This window comes from Ictalurus punctatus, unplaced genomic scaffold, assembly GCF_001660625.3.
Source record: "Ictalurus punctatus breed USDA103 unplaced genomic scaffold, Coco_2.0 Super-Scaffold_100068, whole genome shotgun sequence".
NCBI classification, from domain to species: domain Eukaryota; kingdom Metazoa; phylum Chordata; class Actinopteri; order Siluriformes; family Ictaluridae; genus Ictalurus; species Ictalurus punctatus.
The window spans coordinates 290191-318004 of record NW_026521091.1 but is presented as its reverse complement, the minus strand read 5'-3'; the positions used below and the strand labels follow the sequence as shown (position 1 = coordinate 318004).

The window sequence follows — 27814 nt, the reverse complement described above, 5'->3', positions numbered from 1 at the left end:
GGAAAAAGTCTGATATTTTTCTTGTCAGCTGACTAACGTTAGTTAACTACGCAGTTAGCTAGCCTACATATAACGGATAAATTCACATTCTAACAAACTAAACCACATCAAACTAAATTAAACACCTTTAATAAAAAGGCTCAGGCAGGGTTAGCTTAGGGGATGACTCAACCCAACACTCATTGGTGTGGGAGGTGGCACAGGCACAAAACCTTGTCCTTCATTCTGTATATATTTCTCTATATGTATTTAACATTCTATGAGAAAATATCAGTTGTATAAAAAAATGGAAAAGAAATTATATAATTTTTTTAATCTATATATTGTGTTAAAAACGAATTCTGCCACTTTAAAAAAAAATGAATTTTCATGAATCTCATGAAAATGAATCACATGTAAATGAATCAACGTAAATGAATCACATGTAAATGAACCATATGAAAATGAATAAATAAATTAAAGACTTTAAAAGAAAATCTGTCTAAATGTAAGACGTTTTAGGTGAGGTTAACTATTGGGGGTTGGAGGATCAGTTTAGAGAAAACTATTATAAACTATCATTATAAACTATCCACGCTATATCGTCAGCGAGAATGCCCAATTCGTATACAATGAGATCGTATATATCACATGTCTTTGTGTATGTGTTCACGTAGGTGGACTCGAGCAGTAACTTTGAGTGGCAGAGGCAGCTGTGCTAAAACTGGGACGTGGATGTGGATTACTGCGTGGCCAGAATGGCTCTGTATCAGTACGTCTACGGATATAAGTACCTGGGAGCCTGCCTCTGTCTGGTCATCATCCCGCTCACAGTAAAGACGTGTTAACAATACGTTAAGACTTCATAATGCATAATGTAGTGTAGTGCATGTTATTATAATAATATTTATTTAAATACTATGCGTAATGCATTACGGAGGCTTTATAACATGCTTCAAATGCGTTTATCGCTCATTATAGGCGTGTGAAAGAGTGAAGTCTTAAAGATACGTTTGTGTGTGACCTTTCCATCAGGAACGCGTTTAATGTAAAAAAAAAAATCTTCTTGGAAATGATATGCTTGTGCTTGTTTGTGATGGTTTTTAGGACCGATGCTACCTGTGTCTGATGGGTAACACCTCGAATAACATGTGTGTAGAAGGTGTGAGCTTGATCCTTTCACCGTTAGCCAGACAGAGCGTCTTGTTGTTGTCCAACACGGGGGTAATTTTCTCAATCCACAGGCACGTCCACAGGTACGTCACTCACCACCCACTTGTGCGTGTCGGCGATGTCACTGCCGAGGGACGGTTTGATGGCACTACACTCCAGTGTGAGAGGGTCGTCTTCACCATACAGCTCGTCCAAGCTTACTGACTGTGGGTTGAGCACGTCGGTCTCGATGGGCTTGTAGAAGGGATTCACCTCGCAGCCCTCTGTCTCGTGGAGGGTGCGCAGTGCGTCAGCGAGGGCACGGTACGCCGTGGTCTTACCGCCTCTTGTAGGGCCCACCAGCAAGACGCCCTGGTGCACCAGCATGGTCTCGTACAGCTGGATCACCTTGGCGGTCATGCTGGAGACGGGCTGCAGGGAGTGGGCGCATAGAGCTGCCTCGATGTTCGATTAAAGCGCGCCGTAGTCATGCTCGGGGACACCCACACCAGGAAAGAGGTCCGACAGAATACCGCTAAACGCACACAAGAAAGATTGGATTGACTCGATTGACACTAGATTCAAGATTTTCAGATTATGGATGTTCAGATGTTCCAGGATTCTTTACTTTTCATCTGGTATAACATTACAAGGTGCTAATGTTATATACTTTAAATGCTTTAAAAAAAAGTTATATAATTACAGCTTTTTAGTTGCAAAGAATTTGCAAATGTCAGTTAATTGTATTTCCTAATTTGTCCTGGAATTTCCTCCTAGTGCCTGATTCCAGTGATCCTGTGATAATGACCTTTGATACTCCACATGTAAGCTTTGGCGTTCTTTACTATTTATCAATTTATTTTATTTTAAGTTCTGCGTCATCCTTGAGTAACTTGGGCAGGTTGGAGTATCGTAGCGCTCTAATCAACACCACGTTCTCACTCAGGTGTGGGTTCTCTCGCTTCAGAGACCTGGAACACGCACACACACACACGCACACACACACACACACACACACACACACACACGCTCGATTTATTCCAGCAAGACATGTGTTACATTTATAGATAGTTTTAATTAACAATTTAGAAAAAACAACGGATGAATCTAATCTAATCTAATATGTTCACCCTGTTCGTAGACGGACATACCCGGCCATGACGATAACAGAGTTGACGACTCTCATGCTGAAGTCGTAGTGGTCCTGCCGGGAAAGCTGCTTGCTGCACAGCTTATACAGCTGAATCATCTTCTTCGCCAGAGTCTCACTGGACTTGAAGCCCTCAGCTCACAAGTCCACCTACAGCAAAAAAGACAACGTGAAACGGTTCTGTAACACGCCAGAATACATCCGTTATTGCGTTCATTACATAATGTAATGAATGACGGCACCCGAGCACACCTCTGCGATGACGGTGTGGTTGGGCACAATCATGGAGACGGATCTGAAGCGGCCTCCAGGTTGTCCCGGAGCTCGGTCCTGCCTGCGTAGCCTGGGTTTATCGTGATTAAGGCAGCTTCCTACAAATGGAAGCAAGGGAAATGATAACGATTCAAACCCTTGCTAATATTCTGAAATCGATTGCAACACTGAGTGAGTCTGTTCCAAGAATCGATTCAGCACAAATCTCGAATTAAAGGTTAGGGGAACAACCCACAGTATTAAGTACATAGGATCATTATCATGATTAACAGGGCGATTCCTAATACCTGGTGTCAGTTCGTAGATACCAGGTAATGGGAATAGAGTCGATTCAAAGAAATCAAGCTTTGGAGTCGACTCTATAGTCATTGGGAACATGGAGTCAACTCCAAAGCTTGATTGTGGGGGAAGCATGACTGAAGAACCTTGATTTCTCAGTTTGGGAACAATCCCAAAGAAATAGTCGGGAGAGCGTTTGGCATTGTTGTGACAAACGCTGAATCTCACAGCTTTTTTTTTAGTTTTTAATTACTCAACAACTAAGACACAAACCCCTCGTTTATTCCTTCACTTTCATCTTTCACTACTTTTTTTATTTTACATTTTGTTCTGATTCTTTCCCCCTGAATGTCTGGCTAGAACTTTCTGAAACTGGGAGCTAATGCTAAATTTAATGTTCTGTTAGAAAAGACAGCTTGATGTGTGGTTTCATTAAATTCATTCAATTTAAATATCTTGTCTTTCTAAGAAAAACTGCTGATTAAGCAATGCACTATACCATATTCATGAGAAAGTAGAATTTTGTATTTGTTATTTGACGTTTGTGTAAATTCAATACGTCGTTTTCAGCTAGTGATTTAAAGAATTGGTTCATGAGTCATCTTTGTCAGATATGCTGGTGGCGCTTTCTGATTTTAGTAATTTAACCATTCAAAAGAGTTATTTGTGTGTGGAACAGTGTTGCATTGCACCCACGAATACCTGCAACCTGGAATGGAAAATAAGATTTATTTTGTTCCAACACTTTTTTGTTGTTATTGCTGTTGCTGTTGTTGCTGTTGTTGTTGCTCCAAAACTGAAAAGTGTTAAAATGGAAGCAGAAGTAAGTGTAGCTTCTTAAATTGTGTAGTGTAACGCAGTGTTTTTCAATTTTTTTTGAGCCATGGCACATTTTTTACATTGGAAAAATCTTGTGGCACACCACCGACCAAAAATGTTACAGAATGACACTCTGTAGCCTAATACAGTATATGTAATTGCAATATAGTTTCTCAATTTATTTATACTCACTCACAGTGAAACCTGGGCCTGTTTAGATGAACACAAAGCCAATATCCTGGCAGGAATTGAAGAAAGGCATACACAAAGCTCTTCTTCACCAGCTTTCAGTCTCTCTCTGTTTTTAGTTTTTATAGCAGTTGGGTTGAAAAGCTTAGCTCACACACATATGTTGTGGAAAATGGGAGCAATGTCAAAACTTTGTTGGCCGGAATGGGGAACTCCTTGGGAGCAGTCAACCAAAAACTGTCCAAAGGAAGTTAAGCAAATCTTAGCTTTAAACCACGATCTTGTTTCAGTTCAGTTAGTTCCTCCTGCTCCTGTAAAGTTATGTCCTTTCCAATAGCAGTCAAGGCATTCAGTGGAGGCTGAAGAGAAATAAAATGACAACTTCTCCTCAAGTTTTCAGATGTTTACCTATTACCTCGCACAGTGCAGCAGGGTGATCTTGCCGTTCCTCTGTGAGTGGGAACATCTCAAGGTTGGCACTTTGCACATGTTGTTGCCAGAGGTGCACCTTTAAATGGAATCCATTTATTTTATCCATGCTTGTAAGCAGGTTCTCATTTCGGCCTTGCATCCGTGTGTTCGGTTCATTCAGATGATGAAATATATCTGCCAGGTATGCCAGCTTTGCACACCACTCATCACTTGCAAACAGATTTGAGTAATCAGACCTCTCGTTTGTCAGAAACACTTTAAGTTCCTCCAACTTATTAACAATTTAAGCTCATACACACGGGCCAGCAACTTGTCATGCTACAACCATCGGATCTCCGTATGGAGCAATAAGGCTTTATGCTTCGCTCACATTTCCTCACACAAAGATGCAAATATACGACTTTTCAAAGGTCGTGTCTTTACAAAGTTCCCTATGTGCACAACATCATCCACCACAGGAACTAGTTCTGCTGGTAAAGTCTTTGCAACGAAGGTGTCACGGTGCAGAAAACAGTGTGTAACAATAAGATCTGGGTTTCTTTCCTTCACTCTGCTAACGAAGCCTTAGGTGTGCCCGACCATGGCTGCAGCTCCATCAATGCAAACACTTGTGCAATTTTCCCACGTAAGTCCTCCCTGGTCAAGATATTCTGATGTGACCCAAAAAATTTCCTCTCCTGTTGTTTTTTTCTGGCAGTGCCTTACAAAATAGGAAGTTTTCTCTAATGGCATCTCCATCCACAAAACGCACATTGGCCAAGAGCTGAGAATATCCGTAGACTCATCAAGTTGCAACACAAATTTCCTACTGATGCACATCTTTTCCAAAACATGGCTTTCGATGTCTGTAGACATGTCAATATGTCTGGCGATTGTGTTATCTGAGAGCGGGAGTTTAGATATGTCTTTAACCGCGTCAGGGTCGAGCATCTCGTTGACAGTGTCTTTGCGGGCAGGTAGTATTAACGTCTCTGCCACAGTGTGGGACTTTTTTCATTTAGCTACAAGTGCAGCAACTAGCTTTGAGGGCTTTCTAATTTACCTTTGTGGTTTTTCTCATTAATGTTGCCTGTTTCTGTGTTTTCACGCAGGCAAACAAAATAGTCCATCGGTTTGTTTTGAAGCGCCGGGTGTTTCGCTTGGAGATAGCGTTTAAGCTTGCTTGGCACCATGGCGCTATTGGACAGCTTCTCGCCACACACCAAACATAATGGAGTCGGGGTCATCTCATCGCTGGTGAACGTAAATCCTAACGAAAGATAACTTTTGCTCGAGCTCACCATCTTTGCTTTCTTTTTACCACCACTCATACTAGGCCCTTCACCTGGGTCACAGTCTTGTCCAGGGCCCAGTTCGGAGTTTGCATTTTTCCTTTTTAAAAACTTCTCCATCACTGCCACCACGACCTGTCGCATGCGTCACTAATTCTCTTGTCTCTAAGAAGGTAGGAGGCAATTACCTACTGCCACCTAGACGAATATTACATTACTCTGCCAGTCACTATATTACAGCACAGACACTCACATGGGCTGTGCCCAACGGATTGGCAGTTCATCACCTTAACCTCTTGCTGACATAGCTCACGCATATGAAATTACATCCCGGTGTGTGGAGCAATAAAGATGTTTCGGTGCAGATTCTTTGCCCCTGTCGTCTGGACTGCGGAATGCATTCTGCGTTGACGGACCTCCAGAGACGCCAGAGCCTTACAGCAGCTGTGGCCAAAAAGCATTGAAATACAGTTCACAGTTGCGAAACACGTAGTCACAGTGCTAGCTTTTCACATTTCTCCACCCTCTCTAGTGCTAGCTCAGGAACCTGTACAAAGCTTCACATTTGTAGGCCCTGTAGGTGTGAGACAGACTGCAACAAGGCCAGATATTGCTGGAAAGAGGAGGCAAAGTAACAAGTTTGCGACGAGGTTTTAACGAAAACTATGCAAATGAGGATTTAATGTTCGCTGACTAGATAACTGCTTTTTATTCAAAAAAGCAGTTATAATATATTTTTTATTTTATTCAAGTCTTGAGGTATGAGCTGTGCCGTCATATAAACTGAAGGGTGACGATGCGGCGAGACGGCCCAAAGGTCTCACAGAACGGGACAATTCCATAATTGAGCCATCGCAATGCATTCCAATCCTTGGTCGGCTAGGTACCGACTACCTATGGACTGCCCATCTCAGCGTGTTAAATTGCTTTGGAAAATGTAATACAGGTCATGGTTGCGAAACACGTAGCCACAGTGCTAGCTTTTCACATTTCTCCATCTCTCTCAAGGATATTCAGCTGGCCTGCCGTATTCGCGGAGAATGCACTTAAACGACAACTCCGTCTAATATACACAAAGGCTCTTTTAAGAGTCACTTCATCGTCTCAGAAAACAGCTAATTTTATTTCTTGGGCTGTTGGAATATTTAGATAAGAGAAGGGGACATATATATATATATATATATAAATGCTTTATATTTCTATCAACATATAGAAATGTTTATTATTCGTTATTAATGAGTGAACTTTATTATGATAAATATACTGCTATGTATATTACATAATGTTATTTGTTTTTTATAGATGATGATGAACAGTGCAGAAGAGCCGTGTATTGTCCTTAGGTGAAAACTAGACAATACACAGTAATAACGCCGATGAGCTGTGTCTGTGTACAGTAGCCCAAATCTGCCTTCTGTTCCAGGCGGCGTTGTGTCTTGTGCTGGATGGAGCTTGACTGCCCTCGTGTGTCCAGTTTAAATATTAGAACGTGGTATGGAGAGAAAAGGATGTGTGTGTATATATATATATATATATATATATATATATATATATATATATATATATATATATATTAATATATATATATATATATATATATATATATATATATATATATATTAATATATATATATATATATATATATATATATATATATATATATAATATATATATATATATATATATATATATATATATATATATATATATATATAAAATATATATATATATATATATATATATATATATATATAATATATATATATATATATATATATATATATATATATATATATATCTGTGTGTGTAAATGATGTAAAAGGCTTTCTATCAACATTATAAAAAGGTTTGTTATTAATTTTGTATTTTTAGTATAAATATAGTGCTATGAATATTACATAGTTTGTTTTTATAGAAGAGCCGTTAATTGTGATTATGTCCGAACAATACAATGCACAGTAATGAGCTGTGTCTGTAAAATAGCCCAAACCTACCTTCTGCTTCAGGTGGAGTTGTGTGTTGTGCTGGATGGAGCTTGACTGCCCTCGTGTGTCCAACCTTGGGAACGGCAATTTCCCAGCAGCGGTATTCTGTCATAAGAGTACATTTGTAGTTAGGCCCGAGTTGGGTAAGAAATATTACATGGTTTATATTACTGTGTCCCCTTTTTAACGCATTCATGATCATTATTGTATACATTACAAAGATAAAGGTAATGTTCTTCCCTATTTGTGGATATTCTCGAAGTGAAATAGATGAGGCCACCTAGGGAACACTAAGTTATCTAGGAGCAGTGATGAGAATGACATGTCTAATAACATTAGAAATACATTAATAATGTTATTATAATAGAAATCAAGGTGTGCACTTTAACATTATAAAATATACATACACAGCAAAATCAACAGAAACAAATCCACTCTATTGGAGTTTCATTTCAACACTTTTAAAGTGTCCGGAGGGGTCCACACTCCACAGTGTCATTTTAACACTTTAATAGAGTTCACATCAACTCTTTGTATAGTTGAAATTGAACACTACTAAAGTGTTAGTTTCTCAACAGCAGTGTGTAGTGTTAGAAATTAATTCTCATAGGAGTAATTCATTAAATCTCATAGTGTTAATTGCGTACTATTAAATGAGTTGCCTCTAACACTATAAAGTGTTAATATGCTACTGAACAATTAAAATAACATTTAAATGATTACAAATCTAAAAGGCAAATAAAGAAAAAAAAAACAGTTGGTTGCTTTATAATAGTTTTCTTTTTTTCAAGGGCGTTAACATTACTGACCCCTCAGGTCACGTCTTTCTAAATATAACAATTGAGCGCTATGTGCTCTCTTTGATTATTCTCATTAGAGCACTGCTGGTCAAATGGCCTAAAGTGTGTCAGTTCATTCACAGAGATGACAGAAAACTCATCCATTCGGTTATCTTCTATACAGTATGCATTGAAGTGGTCATCATAGTACATCATTTTTACATTGCAGGAAATAATGAAAGCACTCTCTTCATATATTATTATATCACAGATCTTTTTGAACACAGGGAGATCATAGGTACATCCAGTGCATATGAACACACCAACCTGATACTCAGTACCTTAATGTCTGACCCACTTTGTACTTGTAACACTCAAACAGGCTTCTAAATATAATGTCTGACTGAGTTCTTCCCCACCTTGCAAGTTACAGATGGTTTTTGATGTAGGACCAAATTCAAACCTTCTAAAACAATCATTTTCACAGTTAAATGCCAATTGACGTTGATGTTGCTTTACTAATGATTTAATGAGATTCTTGAAATTTTTGCCACATCTTTTGAAAATATGGTGCTTAGCTTAAAATCACATTCACCACATATGGATAAGAGGTCCAATTTTTTTATGCATCTCAGATAGTGCATCATCAAGTGGTGCTTGGGAATCGACGTCTTGTCAGGAAACAATTCTTTGAATAGAGTATGGTGATCACAGATCAGATGTTTTAAGTAACATATCATCCCATCAGTTATGGTGTAGGAGAACACTATATTGACAATCTGTATCAAAAGTAGGAGAAAGTTCCAGTGATTGTTATTCCTTTCAATGACCACCAAATATCAGTGGAGTGTTGTGCAGAAGACACCATGACTGTATGGCATTCAAACCCAGGTGTTTGCCCATATCATCAATTTTTAACCCACTTGGTTTGTTTTTACGGTCTGTGTAACCATAATTAAAGCTGTGCATCCTGTTTAACAAGGTACTCAAAAATCAGTTTAAGTTCATACTGTACCACACCCTCTAGCAGATCATGCATGATGTCAACAGCATAGTTATCAGTACAATGGAAATACTCTAATGAATTGAGCGCACATGACTTTTTGACACCATATATTGACCGCAGTTCAGGATTTTCATTTAGTGCCTTACAATGTTCAGTATGAACCTCTTTGGAACAAAAAATTAACCCAGGATGATCTTCAGTAAATATAGATTGAACTTCTTCCTTACTAATTAAACAAAGCCTACAGAAATTAGTTGCACTGTAAGATTCCCAGCAAGCCATTTAAAGCCAAATTATCTCCTGTTACTTGAATTACTGAGCCAAACAATGGTGGTTCAAAACAAGGAAGCTGTATGCCTTCGGTTTCTAAGATTTTCAGGTCATCAATAAGGGGCTTTAGTATCACATCAAAACCATATGTCTTAAGATCTTCCGTGTAGAATCAAGCTGCAAGATGTACATTAATCAGTACAGAGTTACACTTGGGTGGAAGATTTTTTTTTTGAGTAAAATAGATTCAACCAAGTTTGTGGATCCCCCTCTTGGAACCTAGAGGGTTAGCAGTTTCAAAATCGTTGTGATAGAGTAGAATCTGAAAAGCGTGCTTTTGCTGTGAGAACAGTGCATGGTTTTGGAAACATGACCCATCATTAATGTCTTTGTAAACTCCAACTTTGTAAACTTGGGCGATCATTTGAACATTCCGCCTCATATTCTCCCTGAGTGGAAAGATCCTGATTAGTATCAATCTCCTGATCCATAGTGTGACTATGTACCTTGCTGAGGTGTTTTCGGAAGCCACTATAAGTACAAAATGATAACAGGCGACCTGGCTCTCCACATTTTAAATGTAACTTTTTGCTAGGATATAAACCATGTTGAAATTTTAAATGTTGACGAAGAACCAAACAAGTTCTGAGGTGTGCTTTACATACAAAACACGTGAACATCTTCAAGGCTGTTAATCTCGCTGCAGCAATCGTGCTCGAAGTTCTTTAACACGCGGGCTCTCCATTGCTCTTCCGACATCGATGTTATAGATAGTGGTTTGGATAAATGTGTAGAAATCACAAAGAGCTTCATCATATGAGAAACCTAAGACATAGTGAGCTTTGAACAGTTCATCAAAAGCTGCCACTGATGTGTGCACCTTACATGGGATCGCCTTTTGGTTGATAATGTAGAACTTCTGATGTCCTTCTTTTGTTCACCGATGCAGAGGAGAAATGGTTGTCTTGTGTCAGCACTCTCAATGAAGGTATTCACACTGGCTCCTTCCTGAAGGTCAGCAAAGGGACATAAAATAAATATGAAAATAAAACTCTTTGCATGTTTTTTACATTATCACTAGCACTGTCACATCTTGTTTGCAGGTGGTGTAAGCAAAATGAGATGCAGGTCTCAGAATCCCAAAATAACCTACACCTCAAGAGCTCCTAAAATTAAGATCTGATGTTTAAATATTAACTTTTGCATACCTTAAGATAGCTCACAAGATGGCTGGTTGCTTGAGCTGAACTGATCTTGGATATTTTTTTTCTGGCCTCTTGAGGTTGGAGGGAGCAGATGCAGCTGCAAAAGGATTGAGGACATGTCGCTGTCCCATCCTAAAGACATCACAAAATAATTAACTGATCTCTATTTAATTATTTTTTTAAAGACTGGAACATTTTTAAAATACAAAACAGTTTATACTGACCATTTTAGTCCTCAGGTTCAGGTTCAGTTCCTGACAGCAGCTCGCCCATATTCTTAAGAGTCTTGCAGTCTGCAATGATTTTTGGCTTGAAGAATGTTGACCACTTTGCCAGGAACTTCTGAGACACTTCGTCACCAAACATCATGGAGAAATCGTGGTCGATCTTTAAACAAGGTTTATACAGGTTTAAACATAACGGACATAAATGGATAAAAGGTCAAATACTAAAAATTAAGATCTGCTGTGTTATTTATGCATACATTTGGGATATAAAAGATTAGAACGTTGAATTTCTCAGTTTGGACCAGCCTGTTGTTGTTATGGTGATCACTGAACAACTCCTTTCTCTACTGTACCAGTGAACTCCTTTAATAACTACAGAGAAGGTCATTTCCTTTTCAGAACTACTTACAAAGCTAAATATTTTCTTACCAATCCAGATACAGCAAGGAAACGAGTGAACAAATCCAGGACTGAAGATGATGCATCCTCACCCACCATCTTCGGTCAATACTGGAAAGTCGCTCATCTTCTCATCAGTGGAATATCGTATTGTAGATATCGCCTCCCTGCACTCCTCACCAAATCGCTGTTGACAAGTTAACAGAGATTCTTGTCTGTTTTTTGGACCATCCTGAAGAACAGTCTTGGAATGACACCAGGAGCCAGCACAGGTGTTATGTTGAACTGTCTTGATCCTCCATGCAATGAAGCCAGTATTACCCTAAAGGATCATAGTAGTGTTCCTGTTTAAGAAAAGACCCACACAGAGGCATCTCGTTCTTGGCTTCAAGAATGAATTACTCAACACAATAAGTTCACACAATGACTATATAAAATTACAAAAACAAGTGGAAAATACAAAGCTGAGCAACCTATAAACACTCATCTAAAACAAGATCATTTTAACTTTAAAACTATAAAAGGGAAGAAAATATAAACACACACACTGGTTTGGGTTTTCAGACAGAATACAAGAACTTACATATCCATGTTTGGAGAAAGGATCTTGGAGGTATGGAAAAAGTGTCACAATTCCCAGTGCATAATTGGTCCTCACACTTGACCATGGAATCCTCCTTTCAAAATAAATCAATTTACTTTGCAAGTGTGTATGTTTTGCAAGAAGTTAAAGGATAAATTCCCCTTTTATAGCAACACAGAATATCATTCTTTAGCTGCGTCACATGAATCTGTTGTGATGACAAAGGGAGGGAAGTGACCTCCAATTCTTACCCATGTAGCTCTAACATATGCCACACGTAAACAGATGGTGAACGTCCTGGTTGCAGACATGACCCTCAGAACACAATCAACTTTCTGCCAAAACATCTTACATCGTTATGACATGCTCATGGAAATTTAAGAGGATTTTTAATGCCTTTCCTTTATGTCGAGAATACATTTACAAAACACTTCTACAGATAAGTATCAATAATAAACAATTACATAATTGAGTATTTTAAATGCATTTATTCAAAGCTTACCTGTCTTGCTTCATTCTGCTCCATTAACCCTGTTGGGTTCCTCCTCTTTCTTCTGGACTCCAGGACAATTGTGGAATCTGATGAATGGGATGAAGCTGGGGATAGTGGAGTCAGTACAGAGGAGGATGCTTGATCTGAGACCAGCTGAACATCCAGATCTACAAAATCACAGACAGAACAAAATCAATTTAAATGTACATGTATTTATCAGTAACAAAAGCATTTCAACAAATACTTAAATGGTTACATAAAAAAATTTAAAGTATATTATCTTCATTAAGTACTTTCCATATACGAATAAGATGTACTTAACGTAATGATCAATAGTATAGCAAATGATAATAGTTTGAGGTCCTTCAAAAAGATATTTTAGACTCTGCTCCTAGGTAACTTCATGTGTTCCCTACGTGGCCTCATCTATTTCACTCAAGAATATCCACAAATAGGGGAGAAGATTACAAAAATAAAGGTAATGTATACAATAATTATCGTGAACAGGTTTTAAAAAGGGGGGAGAGAGAGTAATAGTAATCATGTAATATTTCTTGGCTTACCACAAACTTGGAACAGAATACCCCTTCAGGGAAACTGCCGTTCCTATGTTTGGACACACGAGGGCAGTCAAGCTCCATCCAGCACAACGCCGCCTGAAACAGAAGGTAGGTTTGGGCTATTTTACACTGACGCAGCTCATCAGTGTTATTACTGTGCATTGTCTAGTTTTCACGTATCAATGACAATACACGGAGCTTCTGAAATGTTTAACAGCATCATCATTATGATTTAATTTTTAAAGAACGCACCCTCTTCTCTAGACATGGAAATGTTGGGGTTTTTTAAGTTTACATTGTCACAAAGCAGCTGTACACATATCTGGATATATTATTTCAATGTCCATTCTTAAACACGACAGATGAACAAACAAAGAAACTAACCACATGAAAATGATTACACACTACTCCGTTCAAATGAATACAGAGGCCAGCTCAGATACCACAACGTTTAAAAACCCCGACATTCGCGGCGTCATAAAGGGAACAACCGTCAAGCATACCATCAGGAAACTTACAGAACTCTGAACGTGACGTCATAACAGATCTTATGGCTCGCTGCTCCGATTTGACTATATATGTCTGTGCGCGCGCGCCGGGGAGACTGACCTAGACACGGTATAAGGACAGCACACAAACACATTTAAAACATATTAACACATTAACATTATCTCATGTACATAGCAGTATAGTTATCATAATAAAGTACACAAATTTACTGCTAATAGTAACATTATTAATGTCTTTCTAATCTTATTAGTCATTTCATTCTCATCACTGCTCCTACATAACTTCATGTGTTCCCTAGGTGGCCTCGTCTATTTCACTCGAGAATATCCACAAATAGGGAAGAACATTACAGAGATGAAGGCTTAAAATTGCTTGAATGATAAAAAGTCAATAAATACGAAATCACTAGATAACTTTAAAGGGTTTATTTTCTACAGAACATGAATACAATCCTTTCACTCAAAATAGGACTTCCCACTGCAGACCCTCCTCCAACGTTTTCAAAAAAGCTCCTAGCGTCATATCTAGCGACTTTTTAGACAAACCTTAGCTACTTTCCGTAGAAGAGAATGGCCAGTACTGCCCGGTGAGTGTGAGGTCCTGCTTTCCCCCCGGAGACACGCCTCTCTCTGCGGCTACTCTGTTCAGTGAGGGGCAGAGAGGAGCAGCACATTCATTCACTTCTAACTTTCTCTCTGAGAGATTATTTTACATGGAAATATAGCACGAAATCACAGTGCACTCGTTGTCTTTAACTTATGTGTGTGGTGGTTTAGTCAGATGACGTCACGGTTATAAAATCTGAATGTTAGCAGTGCAGATCAGCAGCTTGGAAAAGGTTTGAAAGTGACTGCTGGTGAACATGTAGTCTCTTATTGGGCCGTGGTTCAGTCACTATTTCATACTCGTCCTGTTGTCTGACAACAGAAACAGAAAAAAAATACGTAAATGAAAACAGCTTTATTGGGAATTTGGCTGTAAAGGGCTGACTTTAGGCAGAATGAAAATACGATGTAATGATGTAATGAATATGCTAATTAGTGCATGACATCATCTAGAAACGTGTGGACACAGTGCTCCTGTCACTCACTTGGAGTATTTTAACATTATAGTGAAGATGAATCAGTGCCTGGGAAATACAAATTTAGTCCATCACGGCTGGGAAAAGGAGCTATATTAAAATTGGCTGTGTTTTTTAAAATTATTATTATTAATAAAAATTTTTGGGAATTTAAAAAGAAGAAATAAAGAATATGTTTGAATGACATCTCTTGTATAGTCCGTGAAAACAAAAGCATACACAGTATTTGAAAAGTGCTTGAAAGTCCTGGAATTTCATTATGAAGCATCTGTACAGACCCTGTTATATGTACTATGTGATTGATGTATTAAACATTCCTCTTGATTTCTGGGTTTAGCATAGTTATACCTCGGTTTGAGTTTAAAACAATAGCTAGATTTACTGGTAGAATAATGCTAGTTAGGTTTCTCTCACAAATATTATTGAGTAGATAAAGTATATTCAGTAGCTTTTCTGGGATAGTGAGAATTTAGGTTAATATAGTAGAAAACAAAACACTCCGATTATCCTGGTTGTAAGAACTGCTCATTCATCTGTACACCTTTACAGTTTTCACTGCAGATATATCATCAGCTTTATTGAACAATACTCAGAATCCTTGTCACCTCCCAGCCAATCAGTCATCAGTCATGATGAATTTTTGTATGGTTGGAAGCATGTTTAAAACACAGAAAGTGCTGAGATCATGTAAGAATGAGGTTTTACTCACTGGCATAAATGTGTTCACTTTAAACTTTGTTCCTTCCCTTAAACACTTACCTGCCTGAGAGTTTCCAATGTTTGTAGAATGATGATTCTCAGTACAGCACATTACCAAATATCAATGGGATTTTAATTTATTTATTTATTTATGACAATTATGGGATTTTCTAATTTATATAATATGTGAACATTTTTTTTTTTTTTACATGATTTTACACCTTATCTTATTTGGCTCATCAAGGTTCAGAGCATTCCATTCTCTTAAATCAACATTTCCCATTGTTAGTATCAGAATCTTATTTAACATGCAACATATTCAATAATCTGTAACTAAGACTCAATAAAGAAATTCTCATTACACAGTGTCCAGAATGTCTCTGAAACACTTCAGCCTATGATTAGCCATGGATTCCTGGGAGGACACTGTAGCAGTCTCTGAGGATTTCTACTTATCACTTCACTGTAAAAACAAAAAAAAAAAAAAAAAAAAAAAAAACAACAACCCCAAACCATTAAATGCTGGCTTCATCTTCTTTTAATTTGATTGTCAGTGCTCAACTCAAACCAACAGCAGTATTATTAATAATATCAGGAATGATTGTGTCTAAAATCAACCACTGATGATATCCCACTTGTTTGTTTCTAGATTGTATGATTTATTTAGCCAAATCTAAACTCACCTCTCCATTTGTGTAACTGGATACTCAGGATAATAAAATTTCACTCTGATTTCCATCCACCCCCTTCCATTTTCTACATCTCCTATCATACAGGAACCTTGAGCCTATCCCAGAGATCATAGGGCACAGGACAGGGTACACCCTGGACAGGGTACCAGTCCATCGCAAGGCACACTCGCATACACATTCACACACCCATTCCTACACTACAGACACTTTGGACATGCCAATCAGCCTACCATGCATGTCCTTGGACAGGGGTCATGCAGCAGGCCAACAACCCTAAGCACAAAAAGCACATAAGGGTCCACCAAAGTATGGTTAAAAGAGAATAAAATTCATGTTTCAGAATTTGCCAAGTCAATGTCCTGACCTTAATAAAATAGAAATGTTGTGGAAGGACCGCAAACAAGCAGGTCATGTCAGGAAAATCACCAGCATTCCAGAGTTGAAGCTGTTCTGTACTGAGAAATGAGCTAAAATTCTTACAAGCCTATGTGCACGACTGATCAACAGTAAAAACAGGGAAAATGTTTAGTTTCGGTTATTTCTGACCAAGGGGTTCACACCATATGCCGAAAGCAAAGGTTCACATAGGATCACATAATAGAAAGAAAACATTCTACACACCGTTATACCACCAGCAGCAGTCTGGACTGTTGACACAAGGCAGGTTCATGCTGCTGATGCCAGTGTCTGACCCTATCATCTACATGTCACAACAGAAATCAAGATTCATCAAAATCAGGCAATGTTTTTCCATGCTTCAACTGTCCAGTTCCAGTGAGTCCACACCCACTCTAGCCTCAGGTTCCTGTTCTTGGCTCACAGACAGGAGTGGAACCTAATATGGTTGTAACTTATCCACCTCATTTGGTTAGACGTATTGTATGTTGCAAGAGGGTTATCTGCTCCCCACACTTGTAAAGAATTATCATTACCATAGCCTTTCTGTCAGCTCGAACCAGTCTGTCCATTCTCCTCTGTCCTCTGTCATCAACAAGGTGTTTGTTTTTCTCCACCATTCTGTGTAAACTCAAGAGATTGCTGTCTGTGAAAATCCCAGATCAGCCTCTAAAATTCTCAAACCAGCTCGTCTGGCACCAACATTCATACCATCATCACTGAGATCACTGAGATTCTGATGTTTGTGTGAATATTAACTGAAGCTTACTGAAATACTTACCTGTATCTGCATGATTTTATGCATTGCACAGCTGCCACACAAATTAGTTAAGTTCTTTTTCAAACACATCCTGCAAAAGCAAATAAGATCGGCACTCCAGCTGCTTTGAGTAGCCTAATGCAAAATGTATTCAAAATACTATTTTTAAGAACTCCAAAACACCTGAAACTGGATTCAAGGCACTGTATACAGTGTTAACACCATCGAAGTCACCATTTAATTACATATGTTTCAACAGTTAAAATATATAATAAATAAATAAATAAATACATTATTATTATTATTATTATTATTATTATTATTATTATTATTATTAATTATTATAAATAACTATAAATATAATATAATATATGTTTAATTATAAATTATAAATAAATATTATTATTATTAATAATAACAATAACAATAATAATAATAATGATATGTGTAATTTATATAGCTCCTTACTCATAACCAATGTTGCTTTACAATTACAAAGTTTCAACAAAACATGGAACATGCGGTAGACTAGATTTGAGAAAAAATATTATTTATAGTTTACAAAGAAATATTAAATTTCTCATCAAAACACGATTACACTGCTTATGCTAAGCTTAATTTACACAAGTTTCTAATTACAAGATTGAATTATATAAAGTGAGCGTGATCAATTCATGTAGTATTAATGTAAACCCATTACATTATGAAATCTTGTGGGGATGTTGGCACTGACAGGTACTATAACTATAGTATTTAAATTTACATGATTAACATGATTCAAAGGTGTGTGATAGAATAGCACAGTGTTTTAATAAATTCAATACTAATGAATATTAGGTGCTATTATTAATGAATATTATCCTGGTGTCTAATATTTTTTGAGAACAGTTTCATATTGAAATACAATGAATCTGCACATTTTAACAGTTCAAATGGAGAAGTTATTAATGTTTTGTCACAGTAATGATTCTGTGTCTCATTGCCAAAAATGAAAACCTCTTAACTCTGAAAGTCAATTAAACAATGTTTGAAGGAGAATCTATAATAAATGTATCATCAGATGACTAAAGGGAACGCTGGATGATCCGTCACATCAGTTTTAGCCTGACATTTTTTGCTTTTGCCTCACACATTTGTACAACAGTTTTTTTGAATCAGACATTGATTGATTCATAAATCAATTATCTCACTGGATAAAACCTATACCTATATTATATATGTATATATTTATGTATGTATAAAATGTAAATGGAAGCTTTTTGCTTCATGTTTTTTTTAAACTTTGCTGTAGACTGTCATTTGAGTCAAACTTATTTGCATTTGAAGAACACAAAGTGCATTTGCCTTTTAAAGAAACTAAATAATCATTTAGTCATACACCAAGTGGACAGGTCAGAGTTTAAAGGGTCAAAGAGAGGACTTTCTGATCTATGTCGAAGGAGGTAAGAAATCTCTCTAAACTGTGCCTTTATTTTGGCACAATGAATGATATATTTGTTATATGATGCTCTTCATATAATTTGATGTGCACAGTTAAAGTCTGATTATTAAGTGGTGAATGGTACATTGCTTCCTCAATTGGCTATTTTCTTTTTAATCCTTGAGCGCTCTTGTAAATTGTCTAAAGTTGGTATCTTTCTAGTTAAGCAGGAAATGGAGAATTCACAGAGGCCCATGCTTTTTCTTTTACTTGAAACTCTGATTTCAAGTATCAAACTAATTTCAAGTATTTTAAAAAATCTCGTTTTACAGTACACTATGATTGATTTAATATCACTTGTAAATTGTCATCATTTAAAAAGGCAAAATACCTTTTATAGATTAAAAACACAACCTATCAAATGTTCCTATAATGTATATATTTTTTGCGCAGGGATATGCATTTTCTCATTGCAGTCGATTCTATAGTAGAATACAGAAATACACACACGCACGCACACACACACACACACACACACACACACACACACACAGAGACACACACACACACACACACACACACACACACACACACACATGTCTGAGATCACATTGAAAATCTGGATTTTTTTTCTCTTTTACATTTTGAAATAAATAGGTTTTAGAATTTTTTAATATTTAAAACAAAGAAAGTAAATGTTTAATATTTTGGATATTTTTTTTTTTAAATTCTGCAACTGTAAACATTAAGAAACTCTGAATCTCTTGTAAATATTTTAAAGGTTCTACTTTTTTTTTTCTTTTTTTACTGAAGTTGTAGTCAATAATACAATTTCGAATGAAAATTCTAAAATTAAATAATAAAAAAATGCAAAATAGAAACATTTTCCACTAGTGCTCTCAGACTTTTGGTCCCGACTGTCTGTGTGTGTGTGTGTGTGTGTGTGTGTGTGTGTGTGTGTGCGTGCGTGCGTGTGCATGTGTGTGTGTGTGTGTGTCTGTGTGTAAACTATTAATGAAAATAAAATTTTGTGTAAGATAAATGAATGAATAAATATGTTCTCTTCTCCCCTCCAGTCGATGTGGCCTTAGGAGGAATAACAATACAATCTTCTTTACACTAACAATTATCCTGCTTACTTTGCTATCGATGACAACAGAGCATCTAACATGAATTTCAACTCATGCACTGCTACAAATCCTCAGTATAACCCATGGTGGAGGGTGGATTGTTGGCGGTGTATGATATTAGCAGTGTAATCGTCACTAACAGAGAGGACCGCTGTTCAGAATGGATAAATGGTGCTGAGATTCACATCGGTAACTCCTTGGTCAACAACAACCCTAGGTGAAATATTTAAAAAAATAATTTATATAAAAATATCGGCCTAAATGAGTAAGAGTTTATTATAGAATTTTATTAACATTTTAAAAAGCTTGCTGAATATAAGGCTTTGCAATTTGGTAACAAATATTTGTATATATTTACAACTCTAATGAGGCATTACAACATTCCAGTAAAACTGTTCTTTATGTAATATACATAATTATAAAGCACTTTAAGACTTAATAAATATATTGTGAAATATTTTAAATGACATTAATTAATGCTTAAATAGTCACTCATAAGTTCACTGTAGTATTGCTCATTTAGTATTGTACACTTTATTTTACTGAAGTATGACTCAGCAACATTTAAACAAACTTATTGCAGAAAATGTAGGTAAAATATGTTACTGCAGATCTTTATCTGATTGGCAAGGACATTTTTAATTGTATAAATTGTGTAATTCTGACATGTAAATTTACATGGAATAAATGACTACTTACTGAAAGTAGTTCTGGCTACATGCCAAATTGCAGGTTTAAATGAATGCTCTCACTGTAACACGTTAATCCTATAATTAAAACTTATACAAGGACATGGATAGATATTAGAATACTGCATATTAGAATTTAGAATTAGAATTAGAATTCTAATTCTAATTTAGAATTAGAATTTAGAATTACTGCATATTAGAATTTTAGACTTGAACCGTTTTTGCGTTGATTTTGATGTATGTTTTGGATCACTGTCCTGCTGGAAGATCCAACCACGGCACACTTTAATCTTTCTGGCAGAGGCAGTCAGGTTTTTATTTAATATCCATGTATCCTAACGATATGTCCAGGTCCTCTGGCAGAAAAACATTCCCAAAACATTAAAGATCCACCACCATATTTAACCGTGGGCATGAGGTACTTTTCCATATGGCTACCTATCTGTGTGCTTCAAAACCACCTCTGGTGTTTATTACCAAAAAGCTCTATTCTGGTTTCATCTGACCATAGAACCCGATCCCATTTGAAGTTCCAGTAGTGTCTGGCCAACTGAAGACACCTGAGTGTGTTTTTGGATGAGAGTAGAGGCTTTTTTCTTGAAACCCTTCCAACAACTTGTGGTGATGTAGGTGACTTCATATTGTAGTTTTGGAGACTTTCTGACCCCAAGACACAACTAACTCCTGCAATTCTCCAGCTGTGATCCTTGGAGATGTTTTGTCCACTCGAACCGTCCTCTTCAGTGTGTTGAGACGATATAGACACGCGTCCAATTCCAGGTTGATTCATAACATTTCCGGTTGACTGGAACTTCTTAATTATTGCCCTGATGATGAAAATGAGCATTTTCGATGCTTGTGCTATTTTCTTATAGACACTTCCCATTTTGTGAAGCTCAACAACCTTTTGCTGCACATCACAGCTACAGTGGTGCTTGAAAGTTTGTGAACCCTTTAGAGTTTTCTATATTTCTACATAAATAACAAGATTTTCAGACAAGTCCTAAAACTACTCAAAGAGAACCAATTTAAACAAACGTGACATGTTATACTTGGTCATTTATTTATTGCAGAAAATAATCCAATATTACATATCTGGGAGTGGCAAAAGTATGTGAACCTTTTGCCTTCAGTATCTGATCTGACCCCCTTGTGCAGCAATAACTGCAACTAATCATTTCCAGTAACTGTTGATTAGTCCTGCACATGGGCTTGGACATCAGTTTTGGCCATTCAAACCAATAACTTTATTGTTCTTTAACCATTATTTCTTTTGGGCCATTGTCTTATTGCATGCCCCACTTTCTCTTGAGATTCAGTTCAGTTCCTGGGTTCATTCTTGCCCTGCGTTTGGGGAACTCACCACTACACTAATTATAATCTTTCAGATAGCTTGGAGATTTAGTACGTGTAGACCTTCTCAACTCGGGGTTTTCCATCCCAAGGAAAGTTTCTGACACAGCCACTTCAGAAGTTCCTCCCAGTTTTTGTTTGTGACTTTCCTCAGAGAATGAAGAACCTGAGTCTTTTGTAGAATGCGCTGGAATGGCAACATCTGGCTGTGAAGTGTCTTACAACTCTGGTGCTACGGATGTTGCATTGTGCCCATCTCTCACCTGGTCAATATGTCAGTGCACTACTTGCCCACTTCCCAATGCTACTGTGCACCATACAGGACCAGTCTTTTTCTGAACTGTTCCTGGAATAAAAGTAGGTCCAGAGCTGAAGTTCCTAGTATACACTGGGTCACCCACCACAAGATATCCTTCCTTTGCATGTTGGTCATGGTACCATTTTTCTCAATTATTTGTATCTCAATGAGACCCTGTGTAGACCAGTTTCCTTCCACACAGCTGATTAGCGGCTGATTTGCCAGTGGTCGACTGTGGCGTCGTTCGGTAACTGAACAGCACTCTGGCTAGCTTTTTCAATGGACTCTCCAGCACTCTTTTCATCAGGGTTTTGAATGTTTGAACGGCCCTTTCAGCCAGACCACTGGAAGATGCATGGTAGGGTGCTGTGCTTGTGTTTAATTCCGTTTCTTTCCATAAACTCTTGGAATTCAGCACTGGTAAAAAAAACAAAAAAACTGCTATGGTCTGACATCACTACTTCTGGTATCCTGTGTTGGCTAAAGGTTTGTCTTAAGCACTGAATGGTAACTGTGGATGTAGACTTGATTAACAGATAAGCCTCTATCCATTTTGAGAATGCTTCTACCACGATCAAGAACATTCTACCCATCCACGGTGCACCGTAATCAATGTGAATCCTTCTCCATGGTTGCTCTGGTATCTCTCACGCATGCAGTGGCGCGTTTGCCGGAGCGTTTCTGTTTTCCTGACAGACTGCACACGATTTGACCAATGCTTCCACCTCTGCATCCAAGTGTGGCAACCACATATAGCTACGCACCAGGCCTTTCATCCTGGTAATTCCCGGATGGGTTTCGTGTAGATGTCTTAGAAGAGCCGCACGCCGCGGAGGTGGAACCACTACGCGAGTCCCCCATAAAACTAAGCTTCCCTGTATGCAGAGTTCATCCTATTTCCTTACATATTAGGGATGTCATGATACCAAAAATCTAGTCGTTGGTACCGATACCACCAAAAGTACACATGCTCAGTACCATGGTGTGATTTTTTTATTTTTTTTTAAAAACCCAGAGAATTAAAAAAAAAAAAAAACTATAAAATTCAAAACTCCTGGAGGGCATCCTCCTCTGGCTGATACTGAGAGAGAGAGAGAGAGAGAGAGAGAGAGAGATTGATTTTAGTTCAAACACTGTCTGCCCATGACTAATAAGTGCTAAGGTGCACTCCTGAACGCACACACACCCCTTATACTCTGAATGCAGGCATTAGTTTAAATTCACTGATACGGTGTCAGGATAAAAAGATTTATTAAAAGCATGAACATGTGAATAATTATGAGTGACATGAGGCTACATTTAGCTGACAGGACACGGGCTGAATGGAGATGCATGGTGGTCCATTAGGAGGTAGTTTATAACATTGCAATGCGTTAGCGTTTAACAAATAACTGGATATCGCAAACATTACATGGAGCATAATGTTAGCTGATTTCACGGCTACAATGCCAGCTGTCTCAAACATAATATAGGACCTGTCTTTCGACTGTAATCCTATGGCATTAATTTTGTGACCTAAAAATATCTCTACTTCTCCCAAGGACTCGCACTTGCTCCTTCTTTGCCTCAGTCCACTCTTTTCTATCCTACTTAGTACCTCATCCAAGTTCTGCAGATGTTCATTAGCCCCTGAGACTAGAATGCAATCCAGATAAACTGTGACGCGTGTGATGTCTTGCAGAATCCCTTCTATTGTGTGCTGGAAGATCGCTGGACTTGAAGCAACTCCAAATGGTGGCCTGTTGTAAGTACATAATCCCTTGTGCATGTTGATTGTAACGTACTTATTGGAATTTTTGTACAGTATTATCTTCTGATGCGCATGGGTCATGTCCAGTTGGGAAATTCTTTCCTCCTGCCGACTGAGCAAATAAATCTTCTACCTTGGGAATTGGATACTGCTCCACACTAGAGCTGGATTTGCTGCGAATTTATAATCCCTACAAATTGGGGTAGAACCATCAGTTTTCTGACTGGAACAATGGGAGCTGCCCACTCTGCAAACTGCATTGGTTCAATGATCTTGTCTTCCACCAGCTTCTGGAGCTCTCTCTCCAGTAGTGGACCCAACTCTTCTTTGAACACTTTGGATTGTCTCTCCAATACGTTAGCCAATTTATGACCTGGTACATTTGCTACTGTATTTACCAGCTGAGGCAACAAATGATTTCTGTAGCCACCCCCCCCCCATCTTTGAATGTTGAATGTTTGAATTTTACCAAAATGAAGCTCGTTTAACCGCATGTTTATTCCTTACATAATACATATTAAACGCAAAGCATGTAGGGGTTCTACATGCATATAGTATCTGCACAATCAATAACCTATTCGAGTAATACATTGTCGTATATAAACTTGATTTTGTGTTTGTGTCTGCAGTGTCCAAAGCCCAGGCTGACCCCCCACCCCTTCAACCTTTGCAGCAATGCTGGCAGCACTATTTCCCAAAGACAACCTCTGGATATGACGCTGAGCACGTGCACTCAACTTCTTCTTTGGTCGACCATGGCGAGGCCTGTTCTGAGTGGAACCTGTCCTGTTAAACCGCTGTATGGTCTTGGCCACCGTGCTGCAGCTCAGTGTCAGGGTCTTGGTAATCTTCTTAAAGCCTAGGCCATTTTTATGTAGAGCAAGAATTCTTTTTTTTCAGATCCTCAGAGAGTTCTTTGCCTTGAGGTGCCATGTCGAACTTCCAGTGACCAGTATGAGGGAGTGTGAGAGTGATGACACCAAATTTTACACACCTGCTCCCCATTCACACCTGAGACCTTGTAACACTAACAAGTCACATGACACCGGGGAGGGAAAATGGCTAATTGGGCCCGATTTGGACATTTTTACTTGGGGGTGTACTCACTTTTGTTGCCAGCGGTTTAGACATTAATGTGTGTTGAGTTATTTTGAGGGGACAGCAAATTTACACTGTTACACAAGCTGTACACTCACTACTTTACACTGTAGCAAAGTGTCATTTCTTCAGTGTTGTCACATGAAAAGATATCATCAAATATTTACAAAAATGTGAGGGGAGTTCTCACTGTGAAATACTGTACATCTTTTTATTTACTTTAATATTTATTCATAGTGAGTGTGTGTGTGTGTGTGTTTTGTATTTATTTATTTATTTATTTATTTATGACAGACAGACAGACAGATGGTAGCGTGTCTGAATCCAGATCAGAAGGTTGCGTGTTCAAATTACGTCGGGGTCATTCAATGCACTGGGGTGAGATCTACCATTTGATCTTGAAAATCTCCCTTAATGTCCAGGGAAGGGAAACCTGGCAGGTTATCCCTTTAAAGGGCTCGTGCCTTGTCCTCTGAAAGAGCTCTTGCCCAGATGTCAGACACTAGTCGCAACAGTCACAGCCCACCACCTGTCTCCGAGTTCCAATGCGTCTTGATCGCCACGCCGATGAACAAGTATGCCTTGCACCATGATGCGCTATAGGCTTCGAGCTGGGACCTCGTGGCGCAACGGAAGTGCGTCTGACTTCAGATCAGAAGGTTCAAATCACGTCGGGGTCATTCAATGTGCTCTTTTTCACACAGACCCATGATTTTCTGCGCAGTCTAATAAGGATGCTGTTATATGGACTCCAATCTCTATGATGACCACCCATGTCTTTGTCAACTTCATGCTAAAAGGTAATAAAGCTTAGGTAGCAACACTCTCACCTAGTAACCATTAGTAACTTGACAACCTGCTGAATGTTTACCCTTAGTTTGCCCATTTTGCTTGCTGAACAAAACATGCTGGAAAGCGGCACCTTAGATGGTTTCACGGGACCTCTCAGAGGATCTGGAGGGTACTACAACACCCAAACAGGGACTTGAACCCTGGACCCTCAGATTAAAAGTCTGATGCTCTACCGACTGAGCTATCTGGGCACGAGGCGCGAGAGCGCACTTTACCCTCGAGCTTGTAGGTCAGGCCTGTGGACGCTCTAGTTCAACGGTTCTCACAGACATAAATGGTGCTCAGCCCTTGGCTTGGAAAGGGCCCACCCCAGCTGGTTCTCATGGCTTTCTACAAACTATCAACACAGCTCAGCACCACTATTCAAGGATACAAACCAACAGGGTTCAACCATGGCTCTGTCCTTCATACTTCTTTACCCACTGACTGCCTGCAGTCTGAGACATACAAAGAGACAAGGTTCTTGTGAAACCTGTAAAATGGTGACGTTAACCAAGAGAATGTTGAACTTTGGTCCCATCTATTATGTTGGCCAGTTTCTAAGTTGAGATCAACTTAACCCCAGTGCTTTCTGTTTAACGACCTTGTTCGTATTTTTGTTTACAACTAGCACACTTTTGACCAGCATGTCGCTTGGAAATCGTTACCAGCATAACTCTTATTCGTAAGGCTCACTCTGGAGGCTTGTCTTGGTTCAAGGAATGCCTTCGTGTCATGGTATAGGAACAAGTAGAATAGCATCAGCAGTTTTAATTAAACTTGGCTTTTCTGCACAAGGAGACCAAAATTTCTAACAAACACGTTAATTCCACACCACAAACTGACGTGTAATCTTGGCTCTGTGTGCCTCGCAAAAAGCAGGTTTACGCCACCTTTGCCACTGATTGCCCATCGTCTGACACGTATAATGACACAAAGGCCTCGTACAAATGGTAAATGTGTGAAGTTACCCAGAAGGAGGCTGAACCATGGTTCTATCGCATAGGCAGTTGAGTCCCTGAGTTGCGCTTCAGGTATAAGTTGTCCACGCTTCACTCTCACGCACTGGGGTGAGATCTACCATTTGATCTTGAAAATCTCCCTTAATGTCCAGGGAAGGGAAACCTGGCAGGTTATCCCTTTAAAGGGCTCGTGCCTTGTCCTCTGAAAGAGCTCTTGCCCAGATGTCAGACACTAGTCGCAACAGTCACAGCCCACCACCTGTCTCCGAGTTCCAATGCGTCTTGAGCGCCACAAAGATGAACAAGTATGCATTGCACCATGGTGCGCTGTAGTTTTTGCGCTTGGACCTCGTGGCGCAACGGTAGCGCGTCTGATTCCAGATCAGAAGGTTGCGTGTTCAAATCACGTCGGGGTCATTCAGTGTGCTCTTTTTCACACAGACCCATGATTTTCTGCGCAGTCTAATAAGGATGCTGTTATATGGACTCCAATCTCTATGATGACCACCCATGTCTTTGTCAACTTCATGCTAAAAGGTAACAAAGCTTAGGTAGCAACACTCTCACCTAGTAACCATTAGTAACTTGACAACCTGCTGAATGTTTACCCTTAGTTTGCCCATTTTGCTTGCTGAACAAACCAAAAACATGCTGGAAAGAGGCACCTTAGATGGTTTCACTGGACCTCTCAGAGGATCTGGAGGGTACTACAACACCCAAACAGGGACTTCAACCCTGGACCCTCAGATTAAAAGTCTGATGCTATATATATATATATATATATATATATATATATATATATAAATATATAAATATATAAATGAAATATATATATATATATATATATATATATATATTTATATATATATATGTATATATATATATATATATTTCATTTATATATTTATATATATATATATATATATATATATATATATAAAAATATATAAATGAAATATATATATATATATATATATATATATATATTTATATATATATATATGTATATATATATATTTCATTAGAAAAAGTGCAGTACATTTTCATGGTACGGTCAGTACTGTTTATTTTTGTAATAAAGTGAACTTAACTT

At 38.2% G+C, this 27814-nt stretch overlaps 2 protein-coding genes, 2 long non-coding RNA genes and 2 other non-coding genes across 11 annotated transcripts in view; 2 read left to right on the top strand and 4 right to left on the bottom strand.

Moving 5' to 3' along the window:
- The window catches only part of LOC128630884 (uncharacterized), a 111659-nt gene that overhangs the window by 11235 nt on the left and 72610 nt on the right, over window positions 1–27814 (bottom strand). The window lies entirely within an intron of this gene.
- The window catches only part of LOC128630844 (uncharacterized), a 320670-nt gene that overhangs the window by 289509 nt on the left and 3347 nt on the right, over window positions 1–27814 (top strand). For all 3 annotated transcript variants that reach the window (XM_053679144.1, XM_053679145.1, XM_053679146.1), the window contains 2 exons: window positions 23762–23824; window positions 24460–24673. In XM_053679144.1, coding sequence (XP_053535119.1) covers window positions 23762–23824; window positions 24460–24623 — 227 coding nt within the window. In that variant the 3' untranslated portion in view covers window positions 24624–24673. The remainder of the gene's footprint in view (window positions 1–23761; window positions 23825–24459; window positions 24674–27814) is intronic.
- On the bottom strand, window positions 331–11344 carry LOC128630860 (dynein axonemal heavy chain 6-like). Of its 2 annotated transcripts, XR_008395073.1 has the most exons (6): window positions 11015–11344; window positions 10794–10922; window positions 10471–10593; window positions 7540–7635; window positions 2283–2652; window positions 331–2102 (listed from the first exon to the last, which is right to left on the bottom strand). XR_008395073.1 is itself a non-coding variant. In XM_053679173.1 (2 exons), exon 2 carries the CDS (start codon window positions 1549–1551, stop codon window positions 1213–1215), a length of 339 nt encoding a protein of 112 aa, XP_053535148.1. In that variant the 5' UTR covers window positions 1552–2102; window positions 2283–2854; the 3' UTR covers window positions 331–1212. The 2 variants fall into 2 exon arrangements, 1 of the variants encoding a protein (XP_053535148.1); XM_053679173.1 differs by lacking the exons at window positions 7540–7635; window positions 10471–10593; window positions 10794–10922; window positions 11015–11344 and having other exon boundaries at window positions 2283–2854.
- LOC128630875 (uncharacterized) lies at window positions 11530–13100 on the bottom strand. 2 transcript variants are annotated; one of them, XR_008395133.1, is made up of 4 exons: window positions 13077–13100; window positions 12251–12659; window positions 12000–12093; window positions 11530–11760 (listed from the first exon to the last, which is right to left on the bottom strand). It is a non-coding gene; the product is annotated as an uncharacterized LOC128630875 (long non-coding RNA). The 2 variants fall into 2 exon arrangements; XR_008395132.1 differs by lacking the exon at window positions 13077–13100 and having other exon boundaries at window positions 12251–12740.
- trnak-uuu (transfer RNA lysine (anticodon UUU)) lies at window positions 25899–25971 on the bottom strand. The gene has a single exon. It is a non-coding gene; the product is annotated as a tRNA-Lys (tRNA).
- trnaw-cca (transfer RNA tryptophan (anticodon CCA)) lies at window positions 27067–27138 on the top strand. Its single transcript has one exon. It is a non-coding gene; the product is annotated as a tRNA-Trp (tRNA).